This window comes from Phlebotomus papatasi, chromosome 1, assembly GCF_024763615.1.
Source record: "Phlebotomus papatasi isolate M1 chromosome 1, Ppap_2.1, whole genome shotgun sequence".
NCBI classification, from domain to species: domain Eukaryota; kingdom Metazoa; phylum Arthropoda; class Insecta; order Diptera; family Psychodidae; genus Phlebotomus; species Phlebotomus papatasi.
In genome coordinates, this window is record NC_077222.1 from 88,023,876 (window position 1) to 88,036,862 (window position 12,987).

A 12,987-nucleotide genomic window follows, 5' to 3' on the forward strand; every position below is an offset into this window, starting at 1 on the left:
CTCTAAGAACAAGTGTGAGCACCTATTGACACCCTCCTCTGTACCATTTGGTATACGAAATTTGAACATCTCTGTTTATAGTAAAAGGTGTATTACAGAAAAAAACGTTATATTACTTATATTTTACTAGGTGCATTAAATAATTTTCAAGATTTTGGCAAGAGTGTCAATAGGGGTTCCTTGTCGAACAGACGTTCCTCCGACCCTATGTGGCTACCATTTCATGTTTTATTTATTTTTGTGGGATCTAAAGCTTAAAAATCATAAAAAATTAAGAAAAATATACTATTTGTGAATTAAAATGCTCCATCCGTTAGTTAATCATCCTAGCTTTTAACATTTATCTATTAAGAAAGCAGTGTTTGGTTGATCAAGACAGTAACGAAAAGTCGCCATTAGTTTTCAAAATCTGCTAAGGTAAAGGTAAAAAGACATTAGTATAAATTATTCAATTTATGAAGGGTGTCACTAAAGACCTAAAGTCAATATCTCTAACCGTTTAGCCTGCATGGAAAAATGAATAAATATCGAGACGTCATTTTAAGCACAATTAAAAGAATATTGTTAACCTAGGGCCTATGAAAACCTAATTTTCCACTTCCCAAATCTCCTCGTTTCACATTAGTGTTGTCAAAGCTTTCAAAGCTCCTGCTAAATAATAACAATTTCTGTTTGGCCCATACTACTGATTACTACATTATGAGGCCCTTTCTGAGCAAGTATAGGGGGACGTGAGGCATTTTTGAAGTAGGGTAACTTTGAAATTGGGCTTTTTCTCCTATTTTTAAATAAAAGTGAGCCTTATTCTAATACAATTTACCTCCACAAACCGAGTGCGTTAAACGCAAAAACCAATTTTAAAGGGTGCCTCTATTCAAAGGTATCCCACTCCCCCTATATCTGAAATCATTTAGTTTTTTTTAAATTAATTTCTAGAAATTATATTGATTGACTCCAGTCTCACAGACTTAATAAAAAAGTTTATTTTCTTTGTGAATAGAAAACCAAAATTCATGATTTGATTCTTCTAACCAACTAATAGTGTTTCTTCCTAAAATCATTGAATCGTTTGCAAACTTTGGCTTCTCTCTGGCACTTTTCGGAGAGGATTGCAAAAACTTTAATTCAAAATTCTTTTTGAATTTGACTTGAGATGTTTCAGATATCCAATTATCAACTTTTTTTCTCCATTGTGGCAAAAGTCTCATGAACTATTTTCCAAGTGGCATCAAGAAGCATTTGATAAGGGAGTTATTGACCCCTGAAATGTGTGACGTATGCAGAAAGTGATGCTGTTCCACTTCTCAGCCACAGGCACCACAGAAAGACATTCTCCCCGAGATGGATTGAAGATTGTGGCTCAATCCAGAGGAATATTCCGCCCATATTTCAATGAGCACAGCATGTGTGAATAATGTTGAAGAGTGTTTGTGATGCGAAAAGTTGTACAACTTGCCATTCAATTTTCGTCAAGAGAAAAGGGAGTATTGAGATGAAGTTACTGAATTTTGGGTTCTTTTTGCCTTCTATAACAAGGACATAGTTCTTTATGGTAAACCCTCCCTCTCCCTAACTTTATAGAGGGTTTTTATTTCAAACACTTCACGCACCAATGTGCTTTTCCCTGGGAAGGGAGCTTTTTTTGCCTTGTACACGAGATGGTAATCTTTAGACATTCATCACACTCCAAAAATTGCCTGAAAGTTTATTTGTGATGATGGGTTCCAGGCGTCTTCATCGTGAAATGTGTTGAGTGGAAAATTGAGAAGAAATATGCTACAATTTATGTGTTCTGGAGGGGAGGGGGCGAGCATGGGGATAGGGTTGAGGAAATTGAGAATCAAGCAACATTTTCACAAAATAGAGAAATAGAGCAAAAGTGCAATAAAAAGGTCTTGTTATTTCCTTTGCTGGAAGCAAATGTTTGGAATACAAGATGATGTACACAATGTGTAGTGGTGGTCAAATGCTGATGAAAAGTGAGAAGAAAACTGCATTGCGATATTTCCCTAGTTTTATGGGGTAAAAAAGAGTCCAAGTGAGAAAGAGAGGGACTAATATTTTTACCACAGTTGCGCATCAAATGCAATTTTTGGGGTGGAAGGAAAGATATTCCTTTGTTTGACCATCCGACAGAAGCTTTTTTTTTCCTTAGAGCAGGGATGGGAAATTTTTAAGCTCGTTTAAATTGGGAAAGTGTGAGAGCTTTGCCTCGGAAATTTTGAGCATTGGTGAATTTTTTTTGACAAGCTCAGAAGTGGGATTGAAGCACTTGTGTATAGACGTCACAGGAATCACCCTACATCTGCACTGCGGTAGTCACGTTACAATCAACACTTCCCTCACTATTATGTAATGCCTTGGATGGAGCAGGACAGGCTGAGCTTTTGGTTCACAGGGTGCTACGGAAAAAAGCTTGGCAAGTTCAGGGGCTTTTGCCTTAGAGTTATCGCAGTCTTGGGCCTCTTTCTCACGTTGTCACACTTTTAATTTTCACCTGGGGAACTTTGAGGGCAGTTTTGATGGACGGTAGGGGTTTACAGGGCTGGGTATGGGGCATATTGACCGTGTTGTGAGTCTCCAGGGGGGTGGGGTTATCATTCTTGATGGTACTTACATCAATCGATGGATTGTCTCGGATTGAGACTGGGAGTACGTTAGTGACTGATCACTCTCCGTGGAGTCATCACGCAGGGCAAGGATTCCGATGGATGCTGCGGCTGCTGGAATTGTTGCAGCCGCCACATGAGTGGGAGCTGCTGCTGTCACAGTTTGCGGTGATGGGGTCGTGCTGGTTCGTTCCTGCAAAATACCACAAAACACCCCGTCAATTCCACAGTTATCCACAAATCATCCTTAAAATCCCAAAGGGATTGGTTCACACACCACAAACACTTTTTGGAATTTTAATTAAACAAAAAAAAAGGGTCACAAGACAGTTAATATAAGTATTCCCAACCTTGCTTCCACTCGTGAGACCGTCACTCCTATCCCGTTGGTCTGCACCCGATGAGGATGCAGTTCGATCTGGTGGAGTCTGTGACTTCCTCTCGGTGGAGTGCGTCTTGCTGGGTTTGAGGTCGGCTGGCAGTGTTCTCTCGCAGGATGCCGTGGCTCTTGGCCCCGTGCCACGATCCACAGCCCTGGCTGTCTGTGGTATCTGTGTATGGACCTGCGATGATGATTGCTGATTTTGATTCTGACCCTTTTGATTCTCGTGTTCCTTCTTGCGGGCGGATTCCAAATGAGCCGCCTGGCGAGCTTCTCTCTCCTGCTGACGTCGGATTTCTAGGTCCAATTGTCTCGCCTCGCGAGCATCGCGCTCTCTCTTGGGTAAAAAGGAAGGCACAGCCAGGAAGAGGGAATATCAGACAAAAACGCCAAATGAGAGCATCATGAGATATGAGAATGTCCAAAAAACGTGTCATACTGCTTTAATCGCTCTCATGCCACAAGCTCTGTGAGAATCAAAGAGAGAGCTTTTCCTCTCAACCCCGCTCTCTCTCTCTCTCTCACACAAAAACCCCTCTCAAAAATTCACAAACTCTCACACATATCACCAAACTACATCTTAACTATATATGGGAGCTTTTGGCAATGGAGACGCCTGGTAGTGACTTACTTTGAGATTTTGCGCCTCTAACTGAGCATTTTGCTGCTCTCTCTCATTTCTCTGGCGCTCTCTCTGCTTCTCCTCGTCAGTCTGTGCGGATTTGCTATCTGGAAGACATCCAAAAGACACAGAAAAAAAAACAAATCTCTCAGAAAAGCTCGTTCTCTCCCTAATAAAGCCTCTATCATCAGTGCATATTGATATGGAAACTTTTCCCATCACCACTACATTTTATCAATATTCTACCATCATTTTAGCTCTGGATTTTGACAAAATCCCAGTGCACTTGAGTGATTATTCTTGCACAATTTACTTCATCCCCAGTTATCGCCCTTTTATCTTTTAATCTCACCATCGTTTCTCTTCACTGATCACGGAGATTTCCCTTCAAGCCATTTCCTGGGTGATTGTCGCAGATTTTCATTGCGAAAGCTTTTTCTGTTTATTGCAAAAATATCACCAGACATTCTTGCAACTGAATTGAGGTATTAAAGGCATTTCAGTGTCTTGGGGAGAAGCTTCCGCAAATAATTAATATCACTGAGTTGGGAGCAGATGGCTCACAGGGATTTTTATAGATTAAGGATTTTATTACTGCGAAAGTCTGACAGGGAAAATAAATTTATAAATGAGTTGATTTAAAATTAGGGCACTGATTTTAAATACAGATCTCCCATGAATTAATTAAATTTCTCTATTTATTGTGTAATATTTGCAATTAATTTGTGCAAAATTTTATTAAAATTAAATAGGATTTTAGCATTTGACCCAATTTTGGGCTATTTAAATTAGTGTATTTCGAAATATATCCCATTTTGTGTTATTGCTATGCACCAGTGAGGCTTAGAAAATATTTCTTGACTTCGTTACTGAGCTAAAAGCTCCTTTAATGTGTCTTGACTGATATAAAAATCTACGATTTTTTTTTTAAATTTGTATCGGTATTTTCACAGCAGATCTTTGGATATCTCGTGGCTCAGTGGATAGAGTTCTGAATCTATGGCGCAGAGATCTCTGGTTCGAACCACGGTAGAACCGCGCCCAGTGGCGATTGAATTGATCTACTTATTGAGAAAAAGATGGATTTATCTCGCAAAAATTGATTTATAGCATTAATGTGAAAAATAATTGCAATTGATACAATTTTTTCATTCATTTTTTAAAATACCAAATATATGATCGAGCAAAAAATAAAATTGATCAACAGAGAAATTCTAAATGATCAGTAAAAACTTAAAAAGAACAGTAAAATCTTTAAAAATCCAGTAAAAAATAAAAAAAAGAGCAGTATTAAAAACGGTCGTTGAAAAATAATATGTTCAGTAAAAAAAAATGGTTAGGAGTGATCAGTGAGAAATAAAAGATGTGGTCAGTAAAAAATTAAGAGATGGTTATTAAAAAATTAAAAATGAACAGTAAAAATATTCAATATGGTCAGCAAAAATTAAAAAGTGATCATTAAAAAAAATTAAAATTAGCAGTAAAAATTAAAAATGGTCATTAAAGAATATAAACTGCCCAGCAAAAAAGTAAAAATGACCAGTAGAATATTCGAGCTGATCAGTGAACCAATTTTTTTTAATGTCAAACATTATTTTTCTCCTTTGAAAATTAGAATCAAATACTCCCATTCAAGGGTGTATTGTATAGTATAGCCAGGATTTTAATAAGAATTAAGGGGGTAAAATTTGAAATTATGTTCGTTGATATTTCAATAAAATATTTTTGAAGGATTATCCTCCAAAAGACACGTTTTTGGAATGCAAAAAAGGCGTTTTTTTTTCTGAACAATAGCAAAATTCCAATTTTAATCCAATTTATGAATATGGATTCATTAAAGATCATTAAAATCCTGTATTAGAACCTTAGATATTTAGATATTTTGAACAAAAACTTCTACTTCGGAACTATTCTTATTTAGATTTTGATTTGAAATGAAATAAAAAACGTTCTTATGAATTTGAGTAGTTGTTCTTGGAGAAAATTGCTACTGAGAGTTAGAGAATATTGCTCCTAGACAGATTAAAAGACATTTTAGAATTTACTTGAAAAATCGGTATAAGTTAAGATTTTAATGCGATTTTGTTGATTTTAAGTGGTAGCGATTAACACTTTTTTAATTGCTTTTTTTTTCAAAGAGTGAATCTTCCGTTTACTGGTTAAAAATACGTATTAAAAATTGAAAATATTCCGATCAATAAATGTCTTCTATTTAATGTATGTTTAATAATATAATTTAAGCCCAATTTTGCTCAACCTGGCAGAATTTGAAAACTGAAAACTTATTAGAGACACCAACAAGATTTTTCTTTAGAGAAAATATCGAGAAATAAATCAAAAAATGGAATAGAAAATGTTCTTTAGAGCTTCAAGGCCACTGGTAAAAATAAAAGGATCAAATTGATCCAAATTTGATCCTTTTGCAATGTATGGATCGAATTTCAAACTTTGAATGCACATTTATCACAATAGAACATGTTAATTTGATCCATCCTTTGCAAAAGCATCAAATTTGGATCAATTTGATCATTTTTTTACCAGTGAGCTTCTTTGCCAGAAATTTGTTACCAATTCATTAGTGAAGCGATTTCGAGTATTTGACGTGACTGTGGAAACCTTGAGAGATTCTCTAAAAGCTCTTCTAAGACGATATAATAACTTTCTATAAGAAAAGTTAATCAAAAGCTTCCCCAAAGTTCTTTAAAAAATCGTTTTAAGTTTTTAATATTTAAACATTAGACTTTCAGAAAGGTCTCTTCAAAAATTAACCACAAATCATTTTTGAATTCACATTTGATTGTTCTGAGGTTTTTGGAAAGCTTATAAAGTCCAATAAAGATCTTTCAAACTAATTTTTAAATAGATGGAATTTTCAAATTGTTTTCCATCTATGTCCTGGTAAATATCTGAACCTTTAAAAACATTACAATTTAATATGATTCGTAATGAAAATTAAAATAAAAAGGACAAGATAATGTCCAAATATTTGAAGACAATTTTTCACTACTTAAAGGGTTATATCTAGGAGAACACCTAAAGTTAAAGTTTTTTTGTGAATTTTTTATATGACATTGTCATACTGTTACAGAATTCTCCTAGATCACTATTACTGAGCCATTAAACTTCAATGGTTCAACTACCAACGAAGTATTTTCCTAAATGAATCAGAATCACTTTGGGCCTTCTCAGTCCCTTTTAAATCCTGAAGTATCAGACCATTCACGCAATTGGGATTGGAAATTAAACGCCTAGACATGCAGAACTCACTACTAACTCAAAATCCTCAAAATGGCTTCACCCCTTCCTCGGATTTACTCAACAATTAACAAATAGGGGGAAGTGGGGCACCTTTGAAATTGGGATTTTTCACCTATTTTTAAATATGATTAAGTCTTATCGTGATATAATTTAGCTTCTCAATCTATTTGTGCAACTAAATTATATCACGATAAGGCTCAATTTTATTTAAAAATAGATGAAAAATCCCAATTTCAAAGGTGCCCCACTTTCAAAGGTGCCCCACTTCCTCCTATACAACTAATAGAGTAAAGTGCCCATGCTTAGCACGGTTCCAAGCATCATAATGACTAAATTTTTCCTATGTTTTAGTTTCAATAAATGTGACGCATCGCATCCATATTTTAAAAGCTAGGAGAGAGTGTCCTGTTTTTAAAATATAGAAGAAACTGGGGCACCCTCAAACACAGGGTAGCACCAAACACTAATTTTTATTTCTTAACGACGTGGAGTATTTCAACCATTTCTTCAGTATACAAACATCCCTACCCAAGAAGCAAAATAGCTGCCTTATAGAACCAAGTATTAGACAAGCCTTTTAGTGCACTTCTAAAAGACTTAAAGTGAAAATTTTCAATGGAAATTCCTATAGCAGCTCTTAAGATCCTTAAGAGTGCGCCACTTTACTTATAGTAATCTCAGTAATGGAAGTAAGAGCGTTATAAGTAAATAAAAAGATTATTTGTTCTATAGTGCCTTACTTAAGGAATTCTACAAGACTATATTAAGAAAAAATTGCTGCTTGTATATAGTACCTATAAATTCCTATAAGTCTTGTCCTTAGAAGTCGAATATCTGATTAAAAAATCGCAGTGTTTGGTGCTACCCCGTGTTTGGTGGTGTCCCAGTTTCCCCTATTGTAGAGTCACATTTATTCAGAAACATAGGAAAAATTCAGTCATTATGAAGCTTGGGACCGTACAAAGGTTGGTGGCCGCTTTCCCATAGTTTTAAATTAATAATAAGGTATTGAATTTAATTTTTTGAAGATATAAAAGTTTAAAATTTAAATAATTTGAAGATTTGAAAGTGGAGTGAGATCAGAATAATACCCCAATGTAACAACTAAAGAACTGGATAGTCCAATTGCAAAATTATACTTCCACATTTCTAAATGGTCGAGGTAAATAAATGAATAATAATAATAATAAAATTAAATCATTCAAAATTACCAAGTAGATATCCTAATCATTAATCTATAGGCCTGCAAGTCTACCGTTAAAATATTCATAGAATATTTCCCACTGGGTAAAAGTGGTAGAATAAAGGACGTCCACTTACTGGATGATCCACCAGCCCCCGGTGGAATGTAGCCGGAGGATGAGAACCAAAATTGATGTGCCAGTTTGAATGAGGCCCCGCGGGCGTCCTGGACAAACAAAAAGACATAGAAAAAAGTCAGTTGATGAATAGATAGTAACAGTTTCAATTAAAATTTGATTGAGATCATTGAACGTTTTGACTGCATCCACTTAAAAAAAATTAATTCCACAAATTAGTGAGACAAAAAAGGACACAGAGGAATACGGGGGAAAAAGGCGAGAATTTTGCAAACACAGAAAAAAGGTGAATTTAATCCTCTTCTATACTGTGTCAGCTTTAGGAAGGGATTTTACCGGCTTGTGTGTGTCCTCTTTTTTTTACGTACAAGGTGATTGAGAGAGCTTTTTCCGGTGCTTTTTTGGAACTTCTGATGAAGCCTCTCCATCATATTCGATCCATAATTTATGAATATAAATTGTGTGACAATCTGGGAGAGATACTTTTTTTCTGTCCTATGTGATATGTGCTAAAAGCTAAAGCACTAACAAGTGAAATAGGAGAATGAATGAGCGAGAGAGGGAGAGATTTATGAATCACGATAAATGTCTCAGCAGTAATAACAGAGTTTACCCTCGTACAATATCCCATTATGAGAATGTATATAGCGATAAATTGCAAACAAAAAGTTTATATGTCATGCTATTTTATAAATATTATGAGACTATATGGCAAGTGAATAAATTTTTAGATACTGAGGTCACAACTGGGAGACCATTTCCCATGAATTGCAAAAGTTACACTCCCTTGAAAAGTTCTTCAGTGTCACCATTAAATTTTTTTTCATTAATTTTCAATTAAGCGCCTCGTCAAGCTTCCTAAACTTCGCAGAGATCTATGGTACTCTGAGATAAGCTTTCTCAGCGAGCTTTCAGCAAATTCGTAAAAGTTTTTTTTTGCCCACCATGTGGCTTCTGGATTGAGGAAAATGCTGTGAATTTAAAATATTTACATGATGTTGGAAACTTCAATAGAAAGCCCCAAAAAAGCTCTTGTATTTCTCGACAACTTATCTCAAAGGAAAAGATAAGAACGTGACTTAATAAAGGATTAAGAATTTATAAATGTAATGAATAATAAAGCATGTTCATGGGTTAACATTTGTCTAGAGGAGATTCATTTGCAAACTTTACGATACCAACAGGGCTCTTGTTATATCTCCCATATTATAATGCAGCTCTAAAAGCTCAACTAAAGTTCACATTCTCAGAAATTTTAATTTATATTCAGTAATTTCCAAGCTGAAAATTGTTTTCGAAACTAAATTTATATCAACAACAAACCAATTAAATTCTCACCACTAATTTTATTCTAATTCCTCACGAATGTTCCAAAATTAATTGCAATTATGTATTCAATTAGTTTTACACCCCTTAACCAATTATTTGTTAGAACAATAAATGAGAAGTAGGAAATTAACCCGAATGACTTGAATTGACACGCATTTGATTAATTATACAATATTATCAATATTTTAACGATCGCGCATTTGAACGTTCATGTCACGGTTTAATGAGAAAATTGCCAGTGCTAGTCTAATTTGTCATAATCTCACTCTAGCATCCATTTAAACTGCTCATATACATCAGTTGAAAACGTTGAAAACAATGGATTACAAGTTGTATGGCAAACCAGTCGAATTTTCCACCCAAAGCCCCATTTCTAAAGCACCCAATCAACCAAAATGACAATTTAATTTTCGGAGCAAAAGTTTTAACTTCAATTCGCGTATGGATACACTGGTTAACTGGCTAATCTCATTTGGGGTGTATTGGGTGGAAAACTTTTGCCTAAATGTACAATATAAATTTTAATCTTCCACAATTATCATTTACTCAATCTTCCAGCCGATAAGCACGACCACAATGTAGAATTTTAAAGCCGTTTCGCTTAATTGCAAGAGTTTAATTACAATTAAAATGTCGATAAAAATTAATATTGTAAGTTAAGTTTACTAATTTAGGGGGAGACTTTCAAGCCTCGTAAATACACTTGATATTTTTCCTATGTTCCTTTAATAAACCTGACCTAAGTTTTTCAGGAAATTTGTGAATTAATAGCTTATTAATTTATATTTTCATATGTCCAGAATGTGTGCGAAGCCTGAAAGCTTTCCCTTATAGTTCTTTATAGTCTATAGATATTTCTTTTCCTCTGTCCTTTATCTTCTAATTTCGTTTTGGTTTATTTAAAAAACATCCCTTACGATTGCGCTATCATTTTCAAATACCTAAGACCGGAAGAAAAACTTTTCCAGAACGTTTATTTCTAAACCGAGGCCATCAAGATTGGATTTATTTTGAAAAATCTTGATATTTTCAGTTTGATTCTGTATGAAAATGTAATTAAAGCAATTTTACCATAACTTATGATCAAATTTAAAGCTATATTTAACCGGTTCTTTTCCTTTATTTAAAAAAACATCCCTTACGATTGCGTTCTCGTTTTCCAATACCTAAGACCGGAAGAAAAACTTTTCCAGAACGTTTATTTCTAAACCGAGCCGATCAAGATTGGATTTATTTGAAAAATCTTAATATTTTCAGTATATGATTCTGTATGAAACTGTAATTAATGCAGTTTTATTATAACTTATGATCAAATTCAAAGCGATATTTAATCGGTATATACATAAGCCAGTATTAGCGTGAAATTTTTAGGTATTTCACAAAACTAAAATGCTTTGCCATTAAGCATTTATCAGATTTAGAATACTTGAACTTGAAAAAGTTAAACTGCAGAAGCTAGTATATTAGGAATAAATAAGATTTATTCACTAAGAACAAACCTACAGAGTTGAAGTATATATCGACGGCTGCATTCCGTACTATTCTAAGTCGACTTAGAATTATTATATTACTCCGACAGATATGTTGTTCCTGGGACCGAAATCTACAACTGATGAAAATTTGGTGGTCATCCGGTGTTCGGATAATGAGATATTCAATTTTTTGGAAAAAAATTTACACAGGCAGCATAGGAAATCGCCAACTTCAAATGGCTCTGCTGAAATGTTGTCATTCTGAGATAGAATAGTATATGGAATGGAACCGTCGACATGCCTAAATATTCCAAAACTCCATATGGAACATCAAATAGAAGTATGCCCAACAATGGTTCGTGAAGGAATATACAGTGTATCATACACTGAGAGAAATCCGAAAAAGTTAAAATAACATTCCGGAAATGTTAATTTTACCCTGCAGTATTGATCCGAAATCGGTGTAAATATTATGCGTTTTAGATGTATTATGGGTTAAAGTTACCCTTTTTCATGTTATTTTTACCCTTAAAAAGGTGTAAAATTAACATTAAAAAATGTTGATATATTTTTACTCCTAAAATTGTTAAAGTTATGAGGAAAAAAAGTTAATCGCGCCCTTGTTTTTTTCTCAGTGTATACATCGTATGTGAGTTATCGGTTATGAATCGATTCATTGCCGATACATAGCCGATTCAGACTAATCAAGAATATTAAGGACTTTCCAACAAGCCCAAACATTATACCATTCGGTTGAAAAATACGCTTTCTGGAGCCCTGTTAAGCTATGACCTTGAAAAACCACTGTTAGGAATGATTCAACGGTATTTTCGTATAAGGAAGAAATCTTCACCTGGGTAATCTTTAAAACGGGTCCTGTAGCCGAATTTTACAATATCAAATATGAGAATGAGATTTTCAAATGTGAGAATCCTATTCTCAAACTCACACCACTCACATTGATTGAGAACGTTGTTCGAAAAGTCGCATGCAAATCGCACAATAAATAATAATAAATAGTAATAAATAGTATCATTTTAGATGTTTTTGAACATATTTGTTTTTAGTAACTGTAAAGATGAAAATGTTGAGTTTACTCAATTATCAAACTTAAACTTTTTTGCTCAAACTCACACAATTTTACTCACATTGAGTTGAAACTCAACTCACATTGGAGACGCTTAGAGCAAGAATGGTCTCCATTGTGTGCTATTCTTTATTAAAACGGTCCACTTTTGCTCTGAGCACCTCATTGTGCAAGTTGTATGCGATTTTTCGAACAAAACGTTCTCTATCAATGTGAGTAGTGTGAGTTTGAGGATAGGATTCTCACATTTGAAAATCTTATGCTCATATTTGATATTGTAAAATTCGGCTACTGGTCAAAATTCCGAAAGCCAAAATCCCGAAAGCCAAAATTTCGAATTCTAAAAAGTGTCACGGCTATTCCCACGATTGCGCCCGCACTTGCTGGAAGCAAAGGGAAATTTTCTGTGTCTTAGGAAATTATTCTACACATTATCCTCCATATAATATTATCCCTTTCAAGATTTTGAACATTCGAAGTTTTGGCTTTCAGAATTTTGGCTTTCGGGATTTTGGCCCTTTCGGAATTTTGGCGTTCGGGACTTTGGCGTTCGTGATTTTGGCTGCCACCGCTTCAAAACATATCCAAAAATGAAAAAAAATCGCACAACGCGTTTTCAAGTAATCTCAAAAACGACATGGTTTTGGGGGGCTAGGGGAGGGCTTAGGAAAATTAGAGGCATAATTAATTATTGCAGAGTCAACTTACGGGGGCGTCCCCTGAAGGTCTCAAAAGTCTCAAGTCTCTATCTCTAACCGTTTACGGTTCTAGACGTAGCAACGTCTAGGAATAGCGTAATGTCAAAAATCTCGAAACTTCAGAATTCAAAAAGAGTCAATATATTAGATGAGTTCATATATTCTGTCAGTAGAAGAGGTAAAAAGTTTGGAGTGGTATATCTCAGCTCCT

At 34.8% G+C, this 12,987-nt stretch overlaps 1 protein-coding gene across 1 annotated transcript; it reads right to left on the minus strand.

Annotated features, from left to right (window-relative positions):
• Nucleotides 1-934: 934 nt before the first annotated feature.
• Nucleotides 935-12,194, minus strand: LOC129808501 (brain acid soluble protein 1-like). Its single transcript, XM_055858308.1, has 5 exons — nucleotides 12,162-12,194; nucleotides 8,192-8,279; nucleotides 3,623-3,720; nucleotides 2,960-3,328; nucleotides 935-2,802 (listed from the first exon to the last, which is right to left on the minus strand). Exons 1-5 carry the CDS (start codon nucleotides 12,192-12,194, stop codon nucleotides 2,614-2,616), a joined length of 777 nt encoding a protein of 258 aa, XP_055714283.1. The 3' UTR covers nucleotides 935-2,613.
• Between the last annotated feature and the right edge of the window lie 793 nt (nucleotides 12,195-12,987).

Excerpts from the sequence above, each read along its gene's own strand:
- LOC129808501 (XM_055858308.1), bottom strand. The coding sequence starts at position 12,194 with ATGGAGACCATTCTTGCTCTAAGCGTCTCCAAT. Across the intron at positions 8,280-12,161 it reads TTGCTCTAAGCGTCTCCAAT|GACGCCCGCGGGGCCTCATT; the intron begins GTGAGTTGAGTT and ends TTGTTTGTCCAG. Across the intron at positions 3,721-8,191 it reads GGGGGCTGGTGGATCATCCA|ATAGCAAATCCGCACAGACT; the intron begins GTAAGTGGACGT and ends GATGTCTTCCAG.